A 26,200-nucleotide genomic window follows, 5' to 3' on the forward strand; every position below is an offset into this window, starting at 1 on the left:
AGAATGCGCCGTAATAGTGTCTCGAGTGACTTTTATAAGTGGTAATAATTAGTAGTGATAACGTGGTGTAAATAAATTATTGATGATTTTTCCTGGTTTAGGCTTAGTTATTACGGGAGCGAAATTAGTTAATTCTTCTGCTCAGAGCGAGCATTATAACTCAAATCAGATAGGCGTAATAATTCAGTGAAGTCGGGAATAGTACCTTATATTATATTCTGTTGAACAGCAAGCCTGTTCGACAGGCGGCGACTCTGGGACGAGAGATCCCACGTTCTTCCGGTGTGACAGTGCGACGTCTTGATCGACTGGTGTCCGGGGTGGATGCCACCACAGTTCTACGGGAGCGACGTAACGAAAACCGCAACGAAACGGGCAGGAGCCAAAATCCACTGCCTGACCGACATGCGGCGCCGCCGCGGTGTCCCGCAGCGTCCGTAATCATACGCTACGGATTCCGACGAAAGAATCAGTTCAACACAACCTCTATTTCTTGCCGGAAATATAACCGATCGCGATAGTCCCCCGAACGGAATCTGCCATGCGACATTTCCGGACCATACTTACCAGTCGCATTGGACAGCGCTACGTACTACTTAGAGTGACTATATACAGAGTGGCGACAAGTCATCCCAAATGTATGCAATGCGGTTTTTCTAAGGTTTTTCTTTCTCTTTCCTGCATACGCGTTGGATAGGTCGTCTGCTCGATTGGAATGACACTGACAGATAATTATCATTCCAATTTTGACGTTGTCGCCACTCTGTATATAGTCACTCTAGTACTACTAAACCCAGTCGCTAACGCAGCCAGTTCACCCACAGCATTAGTGAACCCTGCGTCCAGGTACGTGGCGAGAATTTCCATCTACATTTCCGTTCACCGTTCGTTCCCATTTCGGATTACCACATTTTTCCATCCTGTTTCTCCATTCAGTCGTGATATTAATTTTAAATTGAAGGTGTTTTCCGTCGAAGAGCCTGATCGCAGAAATCAAGCTGTTGGCCGTCGCGTATCCCAAAGTTGCAACCGTACGAGGCTCGCGAGATCATAGAGTCCATGCTACATAAAACTAGTCGGGCAATCAAACAGACGGGTGGTCTCTCTTAGGAGAGTGGCGCGAAGCCGCCTTGTTCGCTAAACTTTATGAGCTCTGCCACGCACGGTTACAAACTGCTGTCCGCATTGCGATGAAGGATGGTAACATTTTCATTTGCGCTGTGTATCTACCTCCAAATTCTGATCCCATGCTTTACGAACGACATGCAGCGTACACTCAACAATTGGTTCTGCTAGCAAAAGATCGGGATAAAACAATTGTGTTAGGTGATTACAATCTTCCATACTTGCGATGGGATTATGATGATGAAATGAATTGCTTTCTGCCGATGAATGCGTCTGCCAAGTCCGAGTTGATATTAGTTCAATCTTTATTAATCACGGGTTTACAACAGCAGAATTATTATGTTAACGACAATGGCAGATTATTCGACTTGGTTTTTACCAGCAGTACAGCCTGCGTAGAAATTTTTGAACCGCCGATACCGTTGCTGAGGATAGACCGACATCATAAGCCGATTGTTTTAAAACTGAATGCTGAGCACATTTATGAGGAAGAAGTTGAACAGTTTGATTTTCGCCGTTGTGATATGTCTTTGATGAATGGGCTTATTCAGCAAATAGATTGGGACCAATTATTGGCGATTGGCTCAGTTGATGATGCAGTTACATGCTTCTACCACAGAGAACAGACATCCAAGCGAAAGGTCCCCACTTGGATAAAACTTATGTCAAATTAGTTGGGAAACTATAGGCGTTTCTGACAAGCTATCGCCCGCTTAGAGGCGCTGCATAAAAAAAGTGATGAAAAGTAAAATCGCTGTCAAACTCCATACATTTTTGAAAAAAACTGAAATAAAATGCAGTTTTTGATTAACCCTTTCAATTATCAGGATTTTAGATAGCGAAATATTGGAAGAAATTTGTTTATCTACGTTAAGGTAAGTGAAAATATTCGAATTAATTAACTTTATGGCAGAAAAATGTTAATGTTTGATTTTGTACCGCATGAAACAAAACTACATAGAGTCAGCTGTAAAGTTTACATATCCTGGATAGAGAATCACCAATTATTTTCAGTCTTCAGCGTTTTCCAATGTGTTTTCAAATGCTAACGGATTTATTTTCTTGATTAGCATCATCTGCGCCAAGAACCAAACATATAACCACCTAACAGTTCGTAACCATAAATACACTTGCGAAGCTCTAATAATCTCCCGAAGCAGAAACAATATATATCAAATGAAAGGTAATGTTTTTTCTTACCTTTATTATCCATTTTCACCATTCCCACTGTTGGTAATTCAATAAAATATTACATTTAAAGTCGAGTTCCATATAGGTGCCAGCAAGCATTTTGGGAATTGCACTTTTTTTGTAGTTCCAATAATCACAACCAGGTAGCGAACGGTTGCTCTTAGTTTTGCTCGAATTCGCCTATAGTGATGATGTCGCTAAAGGCGCATAAAATTCTACAATAAACTCACAACAGCTAGCTTCTGGCGCTAGCATAACGGTTACAGTCCATATATACTAGCGCCAGAGGAGCCAAAGGTTGTCAGTGTGCAAATCAAAAGAATCATTTAGTTGGGAAACTATAGTGGTGGTGACGCTAGCATATTAGGTGATTTTAATTTGAAATTTTATCCAAGAATTCCCGAAAAATTTGTTCCTGAAAAATTTGTTTCTGTGCTTCTACAATGAGCTCTATCGAATATTTCGAGCAAATGTACCACTCAGAAAAGGGAAAAGGAAATTTCACAACAACCAACTGTGGTGGAACGTGCAGCTTCGGAATCTTTGTAACCGTCTTCGAAAAGCCAGGAAACGTTACTTCAAGTGCAGGAGTGAATCGCGAAAAATTGAAATGCGTGAAATTGAGGCTCAATTCAACTCTTTAAACGCTGCAAGTTTTCGTGATTACATTCATCGTATAGAAGATAATGTAAGAGCGCATTCATAGTCATTCTGGACCTACGTTAAGGACCGACAAGCAGTGAAAGGGGTACCTCGAGACATGCGCTACCAGGGATTAAATGCCACATCGCCGCAGGAATCAGCGAATATGTTCTCGGCTTTCTTTCAAAGTGTGTCAAGTAATAACTCACCACCTTTGTCTGAAACGTACCTGAGCAGCATTCCGCATTACGACGTGAACGTGCTTCCGATGAGTTTCTCGCCCCACGAAGTCCTATTGAAGTTGCAATCAATCGATGGATCAAAAGGACCCGGCCCCGATCAACTACCTCCCCTCTTTGTGAAACTAATGCTCTCGCTTATCCTGTAAGTATCCTGTTCAACCGTTCAGTTGGCGAGAGGCACTTCCCAGCTATTTGGAAATCTGCTTCAATCACACCGATTTATAAATCGGGTTCGTTTAACGAAGTAGAGAACTACCGTGGGATCTCCATTCTTAGCTGTCTGCCAAAGGTCCTTGAAAGTATGGTACATGATTCGCTCTACCAATCTGTCAAGTCCATAATATCTTTAGAACAACATGAAAAACCGTTCGACCACTACAAACTTGCTAAGCTATGATTTGAGATTGATTGATTCTTTTCGGTGAAATGATACTATGTTTGTTTTATGCGTGACGCGTTTCAGCCTACTGCATTCATTCGGCCATCTTCGGACGCCTGCGGAAGTGTAGAGTTTTATTTTATTTTAATTTTAACATTTCACAATTACATAATGATTTTTACAAAAAATAACGAGCTTATTGTCAATATAAAGTGAACAGTTATGATACAATTTACAATAACACACAATTCTAAATTAACACGAATCTTGCACTTACAAAACAGGCACGTCTAGTTGCTTTAAGCGTTCAATGTCTATTCCGTGGTATCCTCAGTTCTCTGTTGTGTTGATCCCCCGCGGGTTGGGTTGTTTTGCGTTTGTATGCGACGGAGTTTTGGTATTAACCCGTCGTATGCTGTGTTGAAATTTCCACACTCACGCTGCAGGTTGACCGTTCTATCTTCACCAAGCACTTTAATGTGAAATACCTCTGCTGTGAGTCTGGTCTCCTGGTCGTCGATTCTTGCAACTATTCGGGTGTCGTCAAATTTGAAGAGGTGCCCATCATGGATAGTGTGTTGTGCTAGTCCAGTTCTAGCATCCTTCTTCTTAGTGTCGTTCTTGTGTTCCGCTATCCTCACCTCCAACTTCCTCCCTGTCTGCCCGATGTATACTTTGCCGTCGTCAGTACCACACGGGATGGAGTATATGACGTTTGTCTGCTTCCCTGGTGCGATAGGATCCTTAAGCTTACTATACACGTTCTGTTTGACTTTGTTTTCGGGTTTGTAGGCAAGCTGGATGTCATGCTTGCGCAATATTTTGCCAAGTTTTTCACTGAGTCCCGGTATGAAAGTGCTAGACCCACGATTTTCCCTATCACGTTCGCATAACGATTTCCACGTCCGCAATAGCTTCCAGTTCGCAGAACAAGTCACAGGAGTGCAGATCGCAGAGCAGGACGTTCTCTTCTCCTTAGACGTTACATCACTGTTCACAAGCATACCAATCGATCACGCTATGGAGTGTTTGGTTGAACGATGGCCAGAAATTACGAAACACACTGCCATCGACAAAGAAAGTTTTCTTGCCATCGTCAAATTGGTTTTAGAGTCAACCTTCTTTTCGTACAAAGGGGAAATTTTCCAACAGACCTTTGGGACCCCTATGGAGTCACCTTTATCCCCGGCAATTGTAGACCTTGTAATGGAGCGGTTAGAGCAAAATCGCACAGAAACACTCAAATCGCAACAAATATACTTGAAATACTACCGCCGTTACGTAGATGATTGTTTTTGCATTGCTAACACTAACCACGTTGCTGAGATCTTACGCACCTTCAATGAATATAATGACAAACTACGCTTTACTATTGAAAACGAGCTAGAAAACAAACTAAAGTTCCTAGACATGATGATCATAAGAACAAACAATCATTTAGAAATGACTTGGATGCCGAAATATGTTGACGGGAGATACTTAGACTTCTCGTCAGAACCACCCTTTTCACATAAAGCAAACACGGCGATCGCACTGATAGATCGTGCGATTAAACTGTCCGACGGGAACAACCGACCTCAGGCAATACGCACAGCTAAAAGTATGTTGGAATCGAATAACTATCCACAATGGTTTATCAACCGGCTTACTAAGCAACGAACCCATAAACACTACAACAGCCTGAGCACTGTCGAAAAGCCTCAGTTAAAATATGCATCTAGCACTTACATACTACAAACCTAAAAACAAAGTCAAACAGAACGTGTATAGTAAGCTTAAGGATCCTATCGCACCAGGGAAGCAGACAAACGTCATATACTCCATCCCGTGTGGTACTGACGACGGCAAAGTATACATCGGGCAGACAGGGAGGAAGTTGGAGGTGAGGATAGCGGAACACAAGAACGACACTAAGAAGAAGGATGCTAGAACTGGACTAGCACAACACACTATCCATGATGGGCACCTCTTCAAATTTGACGACACCCGAATAGTTGCAAGAATCGACGACCAGGAGACCAGACTCACAGCAGAGGTATTTCACATTAAAGTGCTTGGTGAAGATAGAACGGTCAACCTGCAGCGTGAGTGTGGAAATTTCAACACAGCATACGACGGGTTAATACCAAAACTCCGTCGCATACAAACGCAAAACAACCCAACCCGCGGGGGATCAACACAACAGAGAACTGAGGATACCACGGAATAGACATTGAACGCTTAAAGCAACTAGACGTGCCTGTTTTGTAAGTGCAAGATTCGTGTTAATTTAGAATTGTGTGTTATTGTAAATTGTATCATAACTGTTCACTTTATATTGACAATAAGCTCGTTATTTTTTGTAAAAATCATTATGTAATTGTGAAATGTTAAAATTAAAATAAAATAAAACTCTACACTTCCGCAGGCGTCCGAAGATGGCCGAATGAATGCAGTAGGCTGAAACGCGTCACGCATAAAACAAACATAGTATCATTTCACCGAAAAGAATCAATCAATCTCAAATCATAATATTGCGGTGATTTAACGTTCTAACTTGCTAAGCTATGTTTCGACTATTGTGGATAAAATCGAAAAACCACAACAAATCGACGCTGTGTATGTTGATTTTGCCAAGGCGTTTGACAAGGTTCCACATACTCTGGCGGTTGAGAAGTTTAGGAGAATGAGACTACCTGAGTGGTTGACAGAATGGATCCTGTCGTATCTGATGGGGCGAAGCTCAACGGTGAGAGTTGGCGGGGCGTGCTCTACTCTGTTCCAGATTCAGTCCGGAGTTCCTCAATGCAGTGTCTTGGGACCTTTACTGTTCGTTCTTTTCATCAACGACCTTTGCGGAAAATTGAAATCCCCGAAACTGTTATACGCTGATGACCTCAAATTTTACCGTGTAATCACAACACTAACAGACTGCTGTGCGCTCCAAATGGATATTGACGCGCTCATTGAATGGTGTAGAGTGAATGCAACAAATGTTGCTTAATCTCATTCACGAGGGTACGTGCGCCGATGGTTTTTGATTACATCATGGAGACAACAAGCTCAGAACGTGAAGGCGTTGTGAAGGATTTGGGGATTCTCATCGATAGCAAAGTGAAATTTGTGGAACATATCTCTTCCGTTACGGATAAGGCATATGCAATGTTAGGTTTTCTGAGAAGGAACACCAATTTCTTTGTTGATGTTTATAGCCTCAGAACACTTTACTGCTCGCTCGTACGCAGTGTTCTCGAATATGGAGTGCAAGTTTAGGCGCCATATCACGCTGTTCACGTCAACAGACTCGAACGAGTACAAAAGCAGTTCATCCGATACGCTTTGCGGAATCTAAATTGGAGAGACCGAACAAACCTGCCACCATATGTAAACCGGTGTATGCTGATCAACCTACCGACGTTGGAAAGTAGACGAATACTTCTCCAACGTATGATAATATTTTGACGTGTTAGCAGATCGCATTGACTGCCCGGCTATTCTTGAAAAACTACGATTCAACGCACCGTCAGGAGTGATGCGCCAATCGGAGTTCTTTCGACGATCGACTCACCGCACGGCCTACCGAAATAACAACCCGCTGGAAGTTTGTTGTAGTCGTTTCAACGAAGTTAATTATTTGTTTGATTTTGGCATGTCAAAAAATATGTTTAGATTAAGGATTAGCGGTTACTAGTACTAAGTAACATGTCTGTGCGATGTTTTTATTATATCGAAGATGAATAAACAAATTAAATAATAATTGAGCTTTGATACCCGAGCAGGAGCGTAGAGCAAAATAATATCAAAATGTGTTATTGCAAATTGAATAACTCATATCAAAATTTGGTCTTGTTTTGGCTGACATAGTTGGTAAAATAACAAAAAATAATACCAAAATTTTACTCCTTTAAGGCCAAAAGAATAACTACTTGTGTTATTTGAATAACAAAGCAATAACATGACTGTATTCAGAGTTTAGAGTAACATATTTTAGTATTCTTAAGGTATTGAATAACAAATGCAGTAGTATATGAGATATTAAAAAATCATGTTATAAAATATTTATAAAGAGATGGTAGTCTTTAATCAATAAAAACTACAAGAAATGCAGCCCTGAGGGTTGTACGAAAGGGTGACATAGGACTATATCAGATCATTAGATCAAAGACTAATGTAAACTGCATTTCTGCCATATGTATGTTTATAAGAATCGGTGTGTGCCATTGTTTAAGTAAATGTTTAAAAGAGAAGAACGAACTTCATTAAATGCAATGGTGGCTTTGAAAATACGTGGACGGGGGTTCATAATTACAACGCCTGCAACCATTGAGACATAGAGATTATTTCTTTTAAAAATCACTTGTGTGCATCATAAAAACTGAAATAGTAATGAATGACCAGTCCACAGCTTAATGTATTAAATATGATTATGCGTAGCTTGACATGTTTCAATAATGTTACTTTAACTCACTTGTGGCCTTTAAAACCGTCATTGGTTACAAATAACATCAAAGCCAAAGCAGGTTCAACGCAAATATGACGTGCCATCCGACTGTCCTTCTCTTTTGACAAGAATGGCAACAGGCACGTAAGTTAGCGATGTCGATTCACTGCCTCTTGGTCTGAGAAGGTTTTACTAGTTTACTTTCACAGCTTACCGCTTGTTGCATAGCATAAAATATAGCTCATACGCAAAAATTTCTGTTTTATTTGTATGAGAGTCCTTATCCACAGAGAGGTCTCGAACCATCATAAAATAAATTCATGCTTCCAAAAACCCCTACATGCCAAATTTGGCTCCATTTACTTAATTTGTTCTCGAGTTATGAGGAAATTTGTGTTTTATTTGTTTAGCCCCCCCTCTTACGCCCTCCATAAAATTGCTCTCTTATCCCCTCCGTAAAATTACTGGTCATTTTATCTATCCAACGACATATAAATAGTTCAGTTTCGTTTAGTAGTTTAGTAGTTATCACCATTTGAAATCTTTCATTCAAACGTTACAGTTCTATTTTCGTTTTCACAAAGTGCTACCCAGTCCCAGCATAGTAAACAAAGACCTAGTCCTACGTCAAAAAATGATATGAAATATATCGAATGTCATTTTAAGACCAAAATAAGATATGATAACAAAATCAGTTACTAAACTCGTCTTACAACCACTGTTTTAAATATCTACTTAATAACAAAATGTGTTATCAATGTAACTCCATATCTATTCAATAACAAAATATGCCATTATAACACAGTTTGATATTGTTTTCATATTATTTTGCTCTTCGCTCCTGCTCGGGAAGATACGCTATCATATCTCTGATATGCAACACCATTCGACTCGATCTGCTGGATACATTAATGTTCTTTATAGCTTCGAGTACACCGAAGCTATCAGAGCAAATGAGGTACCTTCCTGGAGAGAGCGTCCTGACATATTCCACGACATAGAAAATCGCAGTCAATTCCGCCGAGAAAATTGAGCACGGATCGTTCAGACGAAAACAGACCTCAATCTCAGGACCACAAACTCCAAATACTACACTATTGCTTTCGACAGAACCATCCGAGAAAAACACAGCATCGACTGAAAATGATGACAGTTTTTCCTGAAATAGACTCCTTACGTAGGCCTGTTTGCAGCGAAGTGTCAACTGAAACATCGAACATTCATTGTAGACGAAAAATCGTAGTCGTAAAATCCTTTCATTGAAGTAGCAGCTGTAGGAAGGGTGATACAGTCTCTGTATGCAACAAGAAATCTTGACTGTAGATTTTTGTCGAAAAGGGAGTCGAGGCTGTCTAAAATTTTTTTTGACGTTATATGGGCGTTCACTAGATATCTGCAATTTAACTCGTTGAATCGAGATCTCAAGGGCATAACACCGGCCAAAACCTCTACACTTTTCGTATGAGTCGAGGTCATCAATCCCAGACAAATTCTCAAGCATCTGTATTGGATACGTTCAAGCTTGACGAAGTGTGTATTGGCAGTCATGCTAAACGCAAAGCATCCGTATTCAATTACTGAGAGAATAGTTGTCTTGTATAGTTTGACCATATCAGCGTGACAAAAATGTATTATCTTTGCTGATATGAGATGCAACAGAAACAAAGACAACTGGACTGAAACTCCAATTTGACACAGCTTCAGGCACAAGAATCATAATCAATCAGTACCGAATCATAAGCGCCCTTAATATCCAGAAACACTGCAGTCAATTCCTCCTTGGATTCAAAAGCGTTCTGGATGTCAGAAGCAAGCAAAACCTGGCAATCTCTTGCACTACGAGAGTGCCGAAACCCGTACTGTGATGAGGATAGAAGGCTATTCTTCTCTGCCCAGAACTCCATTCGAGCAAGAATCATCTTTTCCAGAGTTTTACGAACACACGAAAGCAAACCGATAGGACGATAAGAATCAGCTGCACCAGGTTCCTTCCCAGGTTTCTGAATAGACACTACTTTTACCTCTTTTCAAGATTCAGGGATAGTGAAATTTTGGAAAATCCAGTTTTAAGACTGTAGAAGAAGATTCTTTGCTGATAACACGGTGTGACAAAAAATTTTTTTTTAATACACTTTGCAAGTGACATAGTGTACGTTGCTAGTCACATCTAGTACATCATAAAAACACATATGACATCATCCTAAGACCCCCAAAATTTCAAGTTATTCCAAAAAAACGTTTTTTGGTTAGGTGTACACATACTATCATGAATAATTCACTAATTTTCCAAGCAATTTTAAGTTTTTTATACATTTTTGGAAAGCTTAGAGGATAAGCTTCCAGGATATATATACATTCACTATGATTCTACAAAAGTTAGACGAGATTTTTTCAATTAAATTTGAAATTTAACTAAAAAATTAAAAAATTTCTCACTTTAGGGGTCCTTAAAGTGACCTTAAAAATGACCCACATTCCTAAGCTCAACATCATTTATTTTATATTCAATCCTAAGACTTTGGTCAAAATTTCAGCCAAATCGGTCAACATTTGCAAATTTGAGACCATTTTTAAGAGTTGTAGAATTGGTTGCTTCCAATATATCACCCGCCTAAACTTACAATTGAGCATCTTGTACAACTTCTCTGTGTCTCCCGAGACAGAGAATCAATGTAATTTCTCCAAAAATTACGCTTCTTGCTTTTGAAAAGTATCTTGCTCTTGACCTCTAGCTGTTGATATTTCAAAAACTGTTGGGTAAGGCCATATTTACGAAACTCTTTGAATGCCTTTGATCGCTCTTTGACCATTTCTGAGCATTCACTGTCCCACCAAATAGTGGGAGGCCGTCGAACTACAGATGTAATTGGTATTTTCTTCGTTTGGGCAAGGTGAACTGACTCTATCATCAGATTCGTCAGAAAATCATTCAGTTTTGGCAAATCAACTTCACAGTCGTTACACTCTCTGGAAACAAGAGACGCATATTTCTCTCAATCGATCACTACCAGCAGGGTCATCAAAGACTGACCAGACACAATTCAATGCACAACTTGATGAACAAATTGAAAGATAAACCCTGGTGCATTGAGCTGGCGGACAAGCCAAACGTGTAACATCACCGGCGTTGAGGATGAAAAGACTAAATTCATCTAATACGTCGTAGATCATGTTTGCTCGGCTGTCATTATATGATTCTCCCCAAGCGCAACCGTGAGCATTGAAGTCCCTAAGTAGAAATATTGGTTGAGGAAGTTGATCGACCAGACCTCTAAGACTGGACGGATTTAATGACACATATGAAGGGATGTATATTGACGCTACGCTTACTTTTTGGCCATAAATATCAACAGAGCAAGCCACCACTTTCATCAGATTTACGTTAATTAAACGTATATGATTAAACGAAAAACAATCTCTGAACCCCAACAAAGCACCACCAGCACGACATGACCCCTAAATACATTGGCGTAACTAGCGCTCATTTCTAGGGAGGGCTATAGCCCCGGATTTTTTTTTCGCCCGTTGTATTGGTCGGCCAAGTCAATTTTTCTAGGGGGGGCTAAATCTCTCCTAGGGGGGGCTTAGCCCCCCCTAACCCCCCCCTAGTTCCGCCAATGCCTAAATAACCTTGAAAATTGAATTTTTCAAAAAACCCTAGATAGAATATTTTAAGACCTTCTCTAAATTAATTGTTTTGATTAATACTAACATCCTGTGAAGAAAAATCTGAGGTGCATGTGAGTTAACTAATAAGTACCTTCGGACATAGCGTGCTCTTGAATGATTTTCAGTATTTCAATCAATTTGAGATACTCGATGTAAGACGCTGGTCCAAAAAGTATGCTTGAATCTCGGCTGGGAGAGGTTGTTTGAGTCAATAGGATCGCGAAGCTGCTGTCCGATTCCACACAACATTCGTAGTGCGCCGTAGTACGTCGAGAATCGTTAACTGAATGGTCGGCCGACCACGTGAAAATGAGCACAGCAAGTTTGTAAACTTATTAATAAAAATAGTTTTGTGAGCAGTAAGTGGTAAGATTTTGATTCCTTGATTGAAAAGTAGACCCGGAGCCAACTCTGAGAGCCATTGTGCTTTTCACAGTTGAGCTAGCTTGAAAAGAGGTCGTGAGAGCCCGGCCCGGTGGTTCGACCAGGAACTTGGGGTGAATTCAGGTGACGCCCCTCTGGCGTCAGCAATACCAATTGGAAATAACTTTTTTGTCTCTTTAAAACGGCTGCCAACGTTTCCAGAGTTGGAGTTTTCTCCTTCTGGGCGAGGTTCGCTTATCCGCTTATCCCCAATTGCTCGGTAAGGCCTGAACGAATGGTTTCACTCCGGTATTTGACTTCAACGTTTTTCTTTGACACTTTTCAAGTAAATAAGTGTCTTCATGCCGAAGTGGTAAGCATTCTTGAGTAGTATCTTATAGCGTTTTTTTTAACCTGGGTTAGTTCCAACTCGAACATTGAATAAACAAACATTTTCGGGAGAATAAACAAACGTTTTCAGGTTGTCAGTGTATTGCTCATGACGGGGTTGAAACTGTAAAAATACCCAGAGCGCACCCGTCGTCTAAAAAGTTCAACCCAGAGCGAAACTAAGTTCAACCTGAGTGAAAAAACAAACGTTTTGACAGCCGTTCGATTGGAACTAGAGCGAACCTGAGTTGGACCTAATCAAATACAAAAACGCTATTAGTGTTAACCATGGTGAAGAACATTTTGCTAGTAGCCAACATTTTAGCAATTTTTTTTGGCATTAACTCTAACAACCTCTCCCAGCCGAGATTCAAGCATGCGATGACTGATTTTATGGACCAGCGTCTTCCATCGAGGGTACATGGGAGGTGCATTCAGTATCCCAAATTAATTGAAATACTGAAAATCAATGGTTTCAAACATTAGTACATAAACAACCGCATACAATAATCAGGCTACAATTGAAGCAGATGAATAAATCAATAAAAGTGTTTGATAATTCTGATATATTTGTAATTTTTTATGGGTATTTCTGTAAAAAATCACGCTGTCCAAAAAAGTCGCGAAAGATAGACGCCTTGACTAGTTGCCAAAAAACGAAGCATTGCAGATGTTTTCAATCAAATAAATATTGAAGAAAGGTAATTTTTTGTCACACTGGAATAATGTTTGAACCAGAAAACCCATCTTTATGCGATTTAGTACTTGCAAGTTCATGCTTGCATTCAAATTTAGTTTCAAGAGCGTTGAATTATATGTAAAACTTGATGTTTTCAAATTTAATTTATTCGAGATAAAAAAATAACATATCTTTAAGTCGTATATATAGTAAAGAGCAAAGTATGCTCTTCAAAATGCCGTCAAAATATATTTTTTTCGTTTGCCCCCACCAAAGATATCAACATTTGAAAAGGGCCTATTTTAAAAAGAAAAATGCTAATTACTCATGATTGGCTCAATATATAAGCACGCTCTATGCTGCAAAATTTTTGTCTTAAAGAGTTCTAAAAGTCATCTGAAGGCAACATATCTGAGAATTTCGCAATTAAAAAGTTACAACGAAAAAACCGTTTTTTAAAGAGTCACCCTAAATCGATTCAGAAAAATGGCTCCAAATCAGTCAATTGAAGAGATACAACAAAATTACTTCTTACTTCTATTTTTCAAAATAAAAAAGTTAGATTTTCGATTTGTTTGAAAATAAGAACCACCCTAAAATTTGATAGCACACAAATGAGCGCCTTTTTACATGCAACAACTTTGACGAACACAAATTTTGTCTGGAAGGTCAATTTTAGGCTAGAAACCTTAATTTCCGCCTAAAATTGTCTCCTGGACCACTGTGCAGTGATGACACGGGACCGCAATTTGTTCAACTCTTCGTTGTTGCGGATGGCCAGCTGCAAGTGACGATAATTCTGATCGTTTCGTTGTCGCGAGCAGCATATGTCCTCCCAATTCCAGAACTTCAGCAGCCAGATATTCCTTCACGGCAGCGAAACGAGTGCTCCAGCTCCAACACCTGAATTTGCATGTCTTCGTTGCCTTATCCGTGGGAAGCAGCAACAGCTGAAGCTCAACAATTTTCGATCTGATTCTATAGGGCGTAAATTAAATACAATCATAAGGAAGCTTAACCCATAGCTTATATCGTATATATTTCTGTCATCCGTGCTAGGGAAGCGCTGACGAGGGAAGGCAAAAATATGAAAATAATTCAAATTTTCAAAATCAATTCAAAAACAAAAATTTTTCAAATTCAATTTCAAAAACAAAATCAATAGTTTTCTATATTTTCAATATTTTCAATCGATTTCCCGATCAATTGGTGTAAATATCTTGGAAATCTATTGAAAATTGACTGAATTACAAGCCGAAGCGTGAAAACGCGTTTTTACTTTGATGACGTCATTTCCAACAACCAATCACGAAGCGAGAATTCTGGTAAAACATAAGTTCATTATTTTCAATTTTTCAATAGTTCAACATCAAGAATCCACACTTTTCTTTATTTGGTTCAATTCTTAGAAGATTCTCCAGTCGATTGGTGTAAGAATATTGAAAATCGATCGGAAAACCGCTGAGCTATTAGCGCTCAAAACCTTTCATTTTTCGTGACGCTCGCATTTTTCGATTTTTTGGAATGACACCCTATCTCAAAACTTGCCGTAAGACGTAGTCCTACCACAGAGAACAGACATCCAAGCGAAAGGTCCCCACTTGGATAAAACTTATGTCAAATTAGTTGGGAAACTATAGTGATGGTGTCGCTAAAGGCGCAAGAAATTCTACACTAAACTCACAACAGCTAGCTTCTGGCGCTATATAGGCGGCATATAGTCCATATATACTAGCGCCAGAGGAGCCAAAGGTTGTCAGTGTGCAAAACAAATAAATCATTTAGTTGGGAAACTATAGCGGTGGTGTCGCTAGCATATTAGGTGATCTCAATTTGAAATTTTATCCAAGAATTCCCGAAAAATTTGTTCCTGAATGGATGTCTGTTCTCTGTGGTCCTACACACTTAAATTCAAAATACAATCTCGGTAAAGTGAAATACCGAATTACTTAAAAGCATGTGGATTTTCCCGTGTTATCAGTAAATATTTCTCGTTTACCGTAGTTTTGGAAAAAAAATTACTGAAATATCGGAAAAGAAGCGTATTTACCGAGATACTGCAAACTACTTCACCGAAAAAATCTGTAAAAGAACAAATCCCCGAAGTCAGTATAATAAAGTGCCGAATCTCGGAGCCTTAAAACTCTTTCACCGAGATTCCGGAAAACACAATTGTCAAAAATAACTTGCGCTTTCACTATACGTTCTCGGCTCATGTGCTCAAAGTGTGTTAACGTTGGCGAACAAGACTTTAACTGTGTTAACGAAAACGACCCTAGCTGCGACATATTTTGGGATGGTAAGTTAACGGTACAGATAGGGTTGCCAAGTCTGAAAATAACTAAAACCGGCCGGTCGGTCCTGCCTTCAAAAAATGCGGGGGGGGGGGGGGGGGGGGGGGGGTTGTGGCAGCATATTAGAGGATTTGCCTGGAGTAACCAGCACAGAGAGAAAAAGTGGAAGTCGATTGACAGTTGTAAATGGGATGAGCAGTCAGTTGTGGAGATAGCGAACGGCAGGACATCATCGCAACCACAACGAACAATGAATGGATTATTGAAGATAGCTAGATTTAGACTGACAGCTACTTGCTTCTGGCGCTAGTGGACAATTTAATGTATATTACAGCCAGAAGCAAGGTATTGTCACTGCTGAACTGACTATTTTCAATGATCCACTGCTCAGAATTGCTAATAAATTTATCAGAAAATTTAACAAATCAGGTAAAAAGTACAAATCCGGCTTCACATGTCGAAAAACCGGCCTTTTTGCCGGATTGACCGATCACCGGCTTTGCAAGTGAAAAACCGGTCGGGCCGGCCAAAAACCGGCCACTTGGCAACCCTAGGTACAGATTGAAAATTTTTCACATTTATAATTGAAGTTCATTCTTGTAGATTACCGGTCTCATGCCCAAACTTAATCCACGTGAAAGAATCTAACCGTACCCTTGACCGCACCTGAGAGGCAACTGCAGGAAGGGGTATGGTAATAGGTGAATGGAGTAACTTTTATAAGTAAATTTAAAATATTTTTTTGTTGTTCACAATAAAAAAGAATCTAGAAAAAGTTTCTACCGTATTTCACTTTAATGTTTTTCCGAAGTCCTCGTTAAAATTTGACAATCGACTTTTCGGAGATTCGGCAGTTTCGTAATTGATTACCGAAAATCTCGACAAAAGAAAAAGTGCGAGCAGGCTCTTCCGCGAAACTAAAAAAGGATGTTCAATTCTTTTCGCACTCACACGAAATCTCATTGTGGATTGGCAATGCGTGCGTGATGTCAAAAGTAAAATATTTCCTTCTGTTTTTTTTCTCGCTAAAAAGCTAAACATCGATGATTCGCGGTTTTGCTGATATTGTTCAGGCGTGAGAAAAAAAGAGGGAAGTATATTTTTGATTTTTTCGTTACTCACACGTTGACAGTTCGTTACGAGGTTTCCTGTAAGTGCGAGCAGCCACGAAATCTCTTTTACTGCTTTCAACGCGAATTCGTGACTACAAAAGTGAATGAAATTTTCAAGCCTGTTCGCACTTACACGAAAACCCATGCCGAATTGTCAAAACTTGTGGGAAAACAATAGCAAAAATACTTCCTTCTCTTTTTTTCTTACAAAAACCAACCAAATATCAGCAACTTCGTAGTCTCGAATATGTATACAAGAGATCGTGAAGGGTGTAGCATCGTAGTCGCGAATGTGTACCTTATGGGGTTTCCTGTATGAGCGAGCGGGTGTCGATTTCTTTTAATATACACTAGGGCCCCCAGTTATATAGGATTTTGTGTAAGTGTGAGCAGGCTTCAAATTGCTTTTGCGCTCATGTCTTCGAATGAACATTTTAGGTGATCGCAGTGCCACCATACTGCTTATTGCCACTTGCGAAAAACCGTTGCAAGTTTTTACACACGGTCCAAGCCTAGCTTGGATGTCTGTTATCTGTGGAAAAACCGAGATTCTCGGTAAAGTTTGACAGTTGATGGATTTCCGAGATCTCAGCAATTTGATATTTTACCGAGATTATTTCCGAGATCTCAGCTGTTGGGATCTCGGTAATTTGTTTTACCGTACTCGGCGATAAAATTTAAGTGTGTACGTCAAAAATGTACCATTTTCAATAGTTAGTCTGGATTAATTTCGGAAAACTATGTTTGTAAACTAGCTTATCTAGATAGAGCTTTTACACCCTCTAAGTATCATTGGATTCTGAGAGGCCAGTTCCTGATGAATTAACATTGATGTAGAATTTGTTCAATTTCAGGCAACTACAGATCTCTACGGTAAATGCACTACAACTCACTCTGGCACTAGTGCTGCTGCACCTGAAGCTGCAGGAGTCTTTGCTCTGGCTTTGGAAGCGAAGTGAGTTTTCGAAAATTTTATAATGAATAGAAGAAATTTTTAAAATTTTCTGATACAGAACCTAACGAAAAATATAAATTATCTAGCTCCATAAAAATTCATTTCATTATCATTTTAGTCCATCCCTAACTTGGCGCGATATTCAACATCTGACGGTCTTGACATCAAAAAGAAACTCACTTTTTGATGCTAAGAACCGTTTCCATTGGACCATGAATGGTGTTGGACTAGAGTTTAATCATCTATTTGGTTTTGGAGTCCTTGATGCAGGTGCAATGGTGTCTTTAGCAAAAAAATGGCGAACCGTTCCTCCACGCTATCATTGTGAAGCTGGTGCAATTCTGAATGTGCAGTAAGTCAATCACATCAAAACTAAATGTTACTAGTTCATACACTGACACTTACTCTATTACAGTAAAATTCCAACTACGGGGCCTCTAACATTGCGAATTAAGACGGATGCCTGCAGGAGCACTGATACCGAAGTTCGTTATTTAGAGCATGTTCAAGCTGTCATTACTGCGAACGCCACAAGAAGAGGTGATTTAGAATTATTCGTCACGTCTCCAATGGGAACAAGGTAAAAGCAAATCTAACAAGCGTTAATAATTTTTTATAGGTAAGAAAGTTAATTTGGAGTTCTTGCTGTAGGACTGAATATTGTTTACTGTTTTGCCAGTATAATAAATATATATATATAGACCAAATCAAGGTGACGTCATCTGGCAGATACTGGCGCCCTTGTTTACAAACAGACCCCAGAGTCCTAAAAAGTTTCAGCTGTTTAAACGCCAAGTTGTTGTTTAAACTGCATTTGGACTAAATTCAAAAAGCCATCATGCCTGTAAAATGTTAAAACACACGCTACATTCGCCATAAACGAAAAGGAAAATTTTCCAAAATGTAAACAAGGGCGCCAGTATCTGTCAATTGACGGTATGGTGATTTGGTCTATAGAATGTCAGTGTCGCTGCAGTGCGCGTGGTAAATATCACACATGTTCAGATAATGTATTTACATTATACAGGGGTTAGACAAAATGATCAGGACATGTAAAATTTTGATGAAATTCAAACGGCCATAACTTTTACACAAATGAACATTTTTAGATAAAACCAATTGTATTCGACGGGGAAATTTTCCTAGTTTTCTGAAAATAGTTGAAGTTTGACATCCATACTGGAATGGTTTTGGTCATGTTTTAAAATGATCATAAAGGTAAGACATTACTGGCAACATTTCCAGAACTGATTTCACTAAAATGGCCATATCTCGGTTGTTTCTCGTTGGATTGCCGTTCTTCTTCGACCAATCGACTGGAAATGAAATCAAGTTTTGGGATAAAATATGAATATGAATAAATTTCCATGAAAAAAAAAGATACAAGCGATGAAAAAATCAGTTTTTGACATACCCCCAGATAACCCGGAATATCTCCGGCGTCCGCTGACTATTGTGAATCTTGAAATATTTAAAAAAAAACTAGAAAGATTTCCCCATCGAATGCAATTAGTTACAAGAACAAAACTGTAACTACTCCAATCTTGTCTGGGAAAATAGTGCCCACGGTCAACTTTACATCGATGTTGTTGCTTCTCAACTTACACCAATTAGCACAATGGTAACCGACAGTATTGCGTGTGAAAATTTGGTGCAAATTAATAACTTACGCAATCACCAAGGAAAAACGTTAGACTTAATCTTTGTTGATGCTACTGATATTTTATCTAGTACTCTGAAAAACGCCGATTGTGTTCTATCGCTAGTAGACAACCTGCATCCACCACTTGAGATCGAATTATCTTTTGCACACACTTCACAATGTACGTCATTAAATGATCAAGAGAGCATTGATTTCAGAAAAATCAATTTTGACGATCTTCGCGCATTTTTGCGTACCACTGATTGGTCAGTCGTCACGAATGCAGCTGACGTTAACAGTTCCGTCGAACAATTTACTTCGGTGATCAGAAATTGGCTTATGGAAAACGTCCCTAAACGTAGTGCTCCTGCCAAACCTCTATGGGGAAATTCAAGACTGAAATTACTTAAACGAAGGAAAAACTCAGCCTTACGCAAATATCGACGCACTCGAAATCATAGTAACCAATGTAGCTTTGTTGATGCTAGTAGGAGATATCAACAATATAACAAAGTTTGCTATCATAGATACGTGGCACGGGTGGAAGAAAACCTACGGAAAAGCCCAAAATCGTTCTGGAATTTCGTGAACTCAAAACGTAAAAGCTACGGTTATCCTTTATCCATGTATTTGCGTGATACTGTTGCGTCCACTCCGGTGGACATAGTCAATCTCTTCGCCACTCATTTCGAAAGTGTGTTTGATTCAGCTGTACCTCCCTCTCAGCTGGAAACTGGAATAGCAACGACGCTTGTACCGGAAGGCTACGTGGATTTAGGAATTTTTACTATAACAGAGGACATTGTCGTGGCATCCATGAAGAAGCTCAAATCGTCGTTTGCAGCAGGCCCAGATTGCATACCATCTGTAATTTTGAAAAAGTGTTGTTCCGAGTTGTCAAAACCGCTCTCCGTGATTTTTAACAAGTCGGTGTCCAGTGGAGTTTTTCCAACTCTTTGGAAACAGTCTTTCATGTTCCCTGTTTTCAAAAAAGGCGAAAAGCGAAACATGGCAAATTATCGAGGAATTACGTCACTATGTGGTGCTTCCAAATTGTTAGAGCTGATTGCCTATGACTACCTGTTCTTTAAGTGTAAGCGATATATCTCGGTCGATCAGCACGGTTTCTACGCTAGCCGTTCGGTTAACACCAATCTACTACAGTTTACCTCAAAATGCCTTAACGCCATGGAGAACCACCAACAAATTGACACTATCTACACGGATTTAAAAGCAGCATTCGATAGAATCGACCGCGATTTGTTCTTGGCCAAAATCTCTAAGCTTGGAGCCGACACATGCCTCACACAATGGCTGCGATCTTACCTGTTTGATCAAACGCTTCGAGTTAAGCTCGGTAGTGTTGAATCCCGGGCCTTCACGAACTTATCTGGAGTTCCGCAAGGCAGTAACCTTGGTCCTTTGATATTTTTATTATACGTGAATGATGTTTGTTTTCTGCTTCCCGATGGATGCCGCTTGCTGTATGCTGACGACCTGAAAATTTTCTTGGTTATTAGAAACACTGAAGATTGCCGTGAGCTTCAGAAAATTCTTCATCGTTTTGTTGAGTGGTGCAAGTGGAATCGTATTATCATAAGTGTCGAGAAATGCTGTGTTGTATCATTCACGCGTTGTAAAAATCCAATACTTCACAACTATTACATCGAAGGTAGTTGTTTGGCAAGAGTTCATGAAGTAAAAGACCTAGGCGTTACATTGGATAATAAATTGACTTTTGATACGCATCGATCGATCATCATACAGAAAGCAAACTGCCAGCTTGGGTTTATCAAAAAAGTTTGTTACGAGTTCAGTGATCCATTGTGCTTTCGATCGTTGTACTGCGCTTTGGTAAGACCTCTCCTAGAAACTGCTTGCATTGTTTGGGGCCCATATCAGGAGTACTGGACCGACCGTATAGAACAAATACAAAAGCGATTCGTTCGGTTTGCTCTACAACGATTACCTTGGAGAGATGCCAATAACCTGCCCTCGTATGCTGATCGGTGTCAACTGATCAATTTAAACACACTGCTTACACGTCGGAAAATTGCCCAGGCCACATTTTCCGCCAAAATTCTGAAAGGCGAAGTTGACTGCCCCGCCCTGCTGTCACGTTTCCAGTTCAACACGCCTGAACGGCCGTTACGTCAACGTAGCCTAATCCATTTACCATTCCACAGTAGTCAATACGGCAATAACGAACCAATAACCAGGCTCCAACGAACATTTGATGAGGTCATCGAACTATTCGACTTTCACGAAACTACTGTGTGTGCAATTGAGAGTGACGACACGCCTCACTAGTCGCTCCACAAAATATTCAATTTTTTACGGAAATTCGAATTGAAATTCAACAACATCTATCTGATAGTGCAGAATCCTAGTATGGTGTTTATTAATAGATATATACAGTATTTATACTCAAAAATAATTATAAAATCTTCGATCGAAATATATATACGCTCGTTGTGGCTATTGTTCAGCTGCTGATGAGCGTCATGTCCAATCGAAACAAAAGACTAGCCATGGATGAGTGTCTGGCATGTAATTCTGCTATCAAGACGGACGAAAAACAAGTGAAGTGTGTTTATTGTGGCAACGCCTACCATATGAAATGTGCGGGTTTATCCGAATCTCGCTACAATAAGATACAAAAACTCAATTATTACTTCTGTTCAACACCATGCGAATCTTCATATGAGAACAACAAAAAGATGGATGAACTGCTAGCCACGATGAAAGCACTGCAAACCTCGGTGGATTGTATAAATAAGAAATGTGAAGAAAATGGCTTGAACCTCAAACGATCAGATGATGCTATGCAAAACTTAAGTGTGTCTATTAGAGAATTGTCGCAAAGTCAGAGTGAAATAAAATGTTCAGTCGAAGAAGTGAAAACATCTCAAATGTTTATATCTGCTCAATATGAGGACATTAAGTCTCTACATGAGGAAATGAAGAAAGACTTTGCTAGTTGCTGTAATAAAGTGGATGCTCATGACAATAAAATTACGGCTATTGATAAATCAATTATCGATCTAAAAAAACGATTGCGCTTCGCGGAGCAGAGTGGTCTAAAGAACGAAATTGTCATCAGCGGTGTACCTAAAGAGCTCTCCTTGTGCGAGCAAACCATAGTAACCAAGGTTGCTGCAGCTGTTGGGGTTCAACTATTTACCACTGACATTGAAAAAATTCAGCGTATTAAGAATGGAATGGTTCTGGTTGAATTTTGTAGCTCCAAAGTACGTAATGACATTCTGCGCGCTCGTAAGGGTAAATCCATCTTCGTCGATGAAATCGACTTTGGCAACGCAGTGCTGCCGGGGAACTCCAGATCGTCTCCTAATAACAAGCGTTACCACTCTAAAGTGTTTATAAACGAGAATCTAACCAGAGAAACCAGATTAATCCTTAAAGAGGCAAAATCTCTCAGAGCGACCCATGGTTATAAATACGTTTGGTGCAGCAAAGGCAATATTTACTGCAAGCGGGATGATTCGTCAGAACCCCACGTCATCGATTCCATTGAAGACTTAAAAAAGCTGCGCTTATCTCCAAAGAAGGCTTGATGCATCTGTTGCTGTTGTTGCGGCTGCTGCTGTTGGTGGCTACTGGACTCATTACTTTTGATCTAGTCACTATGACGGATACAGCGGAAACAAACGATGCAGATGATTTTATTAACACTGTACAGTTAGGAGACAACTTGAATGTCTACTATCCATGCTTGAGTGAAACTTTCACAAATACCAGAATTAATTTATTGTATGTTAACATAAACTCGATACGAAACAAACTTGATGATCTACTGATATATATATCTAATTTTGGAACTGTTGTTCACCTTATTTGTATAACTGAAATTAGACTGAGCCCAGACGAACTTTATATGTGCCACTTACCCAACTATGAAGTAGTTTGCTGTCCGCGCTCCAATCGAACAGGCGGTGGAGCCTGTATTTTTATTCATCAGTCGTTGCAGTATAATGTCATCAGAAACGAAGAATTTTTAGAAGGTAGTTTGATAGTTATATCTTTATTAAATCCCAAAATAAACATCGCAACAATTTATAGGCCTCCTCATGTTAGTTTTAGAGACAGTGTAGATTATTTAGATAATTTTCTCGAACGATCTAATAAACTACTTTGCGTGGGAGATTTCAACATTAACCTACTCAACGCAACCCATCGTAGTTATGTGTCGGCGGTAGAGTCTAATGGGTTTACGTTTTTGAATAAAGTTGATAGCAATTATGCCACTCGTGGAAGTGGGGCCTCAGGTTCGATCATAGATCATGCATTTACGGACTTATACTGCCAAAAATTTTACTTTTGTTTAGATAACATAAGTTTCAGTGATCACAAATCATTATTAGTTAGCTTCGGGCATAGGCGTACACCTGGTTATAAAGAAAGACATAATGTCAAATATAATTTCGATCGCATTTCGTCTGAACTGGCACAATCTATACATACGACAGACACCCTAAATAATCTAACGAAGCTCATAACTGATACAATGGCAAGAAACGCATACGTTGTCCATACTAGTAAAAGATACTGTAGTAAAGCACCCTGGATTGATGAGGTTGTCTTACAAGAAATTAGGTCTAGGAATCAATTGTATAAAAGAACAATTCAATGGCCGGCAAATCAAATAATTCATCAAAATTACAAAAGACAAAAAAACTACGTAGCCCGAATTATTAAACAAAAACAAAAAAGTTATTACCAAAGCTTAATAGCCCAGAATCGTTGCAACATCAGAAAGGTATGGAGCATATTGAACGAAATTGTCTTCCACAAATCTAATACCCGCAAAGAAATAACGGAAATAGTTGTTGGTGAAATTACATTGAAGGATAAAACAGCAATTTGCAATGCTTTCAATAGTTACTTCGTCAAGATTCCATGCGAACTACACAATAACTTGCTACAAATTTTCAATCATGATGCGCAGACATTCACGCTTCACACTACTACTCCAGGTTCCATAGTTATGCTACCGGCTACAAATAACGAAATCTGTAATTACGTTCATGGTCTAAAAAGTTCAAGCGCAGCTGGAACCGATGGAATTCCATCTAAATTGATTACAAACAACATGGCTATCTTTGTTCCCAAATTAACACATTTGTTCAACCAGATGCTCGAAGAAGGTTCGTTTCCTGACTGTTTAAAACATGCAAAAGTAGTACCTATTTTCAAAAGCGGTCAAAAAAAGTATACTTGTAACTATAGGCCTATTTCAATACTCCCAACTCTTTCCAAAGTATTTGAAAAGTTAATCGAACAAAGGTTACGCAGTTTCTTCAATCGACATACCACAATTCACAAAAACCAATATGGTTTTCTGCCAAACTCGAATACCACGAGTGCTACCATTAACCTTGTTAATGAAATTCAACGAAATATTGATCAGCGTAAAATTTGCTCTACTATTTTCATCGATGTGTCAAAAGCCTTTGACTGCGTTTCTCATTGCATATTGCTGACTAAACTGCAAAGGTATGGCATAAGGAATCAAGCTTTGACATTACTTGAATCATATCTGAACGGCAGACAACAACGCGTAGTAATTGAAAACCAATCAAGCTCCGATCTCACCGTGGGATTTGGTGTACCCCAAGGTTCCATATTAGGTCCCCTGCTCTTCAATATTTTTATTAACGACATTTTTGAGCTGCCGTTGAAGGGCAAACTTCAACTGTATGCCGATGATGCTGCGGTAGTGTTCGAGTCCAATAGTGTAGAACGATTATTTGAGGATATGCAACATGACCTAAATCTAATCTATCGATGGTTTTATGACAACGGGTTAACAGTCAATGCGTCTAAAACCAAATATATAATTTTTGCCAGTACTAATCATTATGGTGACTTGGACTATGTTCTATGGCTAGGAAAAGAAAAGCTACAAAGAGTCGACTCAATCACATACCTAGGGCTGATATTACAGCAAAATCTTAAGTGGAATCTACACGTTGAACAAATACACCGGAGAATAGTAAAATTTCTCGGAATTCTTCGTCAAGCTAGCCATATGTTGCCTATGAGAGAGAAAAAGAATCTTTTCTATGCTCATGTACACTCACAAATTAGCTATCTAAATATTATATGGCAGAACGCGCCCAACTATGTTCTAAGCAAAATTTCCATTACTCTAAATAAGTTCATGAGAATCATTTTCTGGGAGCAGTATTTAGACCCAAATGTAAGAACTTTAGACTTATATGCTGTTAACAAAGTGCTGAACCTACGCCAAATTAATTATTACGAGTCTGTGCTATTTATATACAAAGTAAAAACAAATCTGATCAAACACAGTCTAAACCTACGGTTATTAAATGAAGCCCATCGATATGAAACTCGCAATGTGAGTAACTTCAGCGTCGTAACCCCAAGAACAAATTACGTTAGACTTGGTTGTATTTATCCGGCAATAATTAATTTTAATAATTTGCCAATATATCTTAAAAATATTTTATCTATTTACACATTCAAGAAAACTTTAAAAAAATACATTATAGATAATATTATATAAACACAAGTGATCTGTATGCTCTCTTATGCACAAACAGACAGCGAAGGAGAACCTCCCAATCAGTCTTATGACTGCCTGAGGTCCATAAATCAAACCGAACTGTATTGTAATTTTTTAGCTATAGGGGAAGAACCCGCGATTTTTGTAATTAGTGGTTAAGGTACATGTAAAGCTCTTTCAAGGGGTTTTTATGCCTGAGATTGAGACAAAAGTTGTTTGAGACAGTTTCCATCTTGGCTTTTCCCCTTACTGAAAAAATAATTGAAATAAATGAAAATACTAAATAAAAAAAAAAAAAAAAAAAAAAACTACTGCTTCCTTCAAAAACAAGCTGAAGACGACAAGAGTTTTTGACTAGTGGTGTATTATGTGTGGGACGTTTTTATTTAATTGTTTATGACTATTATATTATTTGTAATTTTTTATAGTTTGATATATGTATGTATATGCCTAAAAGATGGTGGGGTTTTTATGCCTCTTGAGAATATCAAGACGGCATTTCCCCACCCCAAGATCATTAAGATTAATTAGATCGGATGATTAT

The 26,200-nt window shown here is 39.1% G+C and overlaps 1 protein-coding gene across 1 annotated transcript in view; it reads left to right on the top strand.

Moving 5' to 3' along the window:
• The window catches only part of LOC128733123 (neuroendocrine convertase 2), a 299,830-nt gene that overhangs the window by 163,626 nt on the left and 110,004 nt on the right, over positions 1-26,200 (top strand). Inside the window, exons 5-7 of the mRNA XM_053826742.1 lie at positions 17,361-17,461; positions 17,580-17,813; positions 17,877-18,041. Of these exons, the coding sequence (XP_053682717.1) occupies positions 17,361-17,461; positions 17,580-17,813; positions 17,877-18,041 (500 nt within the window). The remainder of the gene's footprint in view (positions 1-17,360; positions 17,462-17,579; positions 17,814-17,876; positions 18,042-26,200) is intronic.

This window comes from Sabethes cyaneus, chromosome 1 (assembly GCF_943734655.1).
Source record: "Sabethes cyaneus chromosome 1, idSabCyanKW18_F2, whole genome shotgun sequence".
Classification (NCBI taxonomy): Eukaryota; Metazoa; Arthropoda; class Insecta; order Diptera; family Culicidae; genus Sabethes; species Sabethes cyaneus.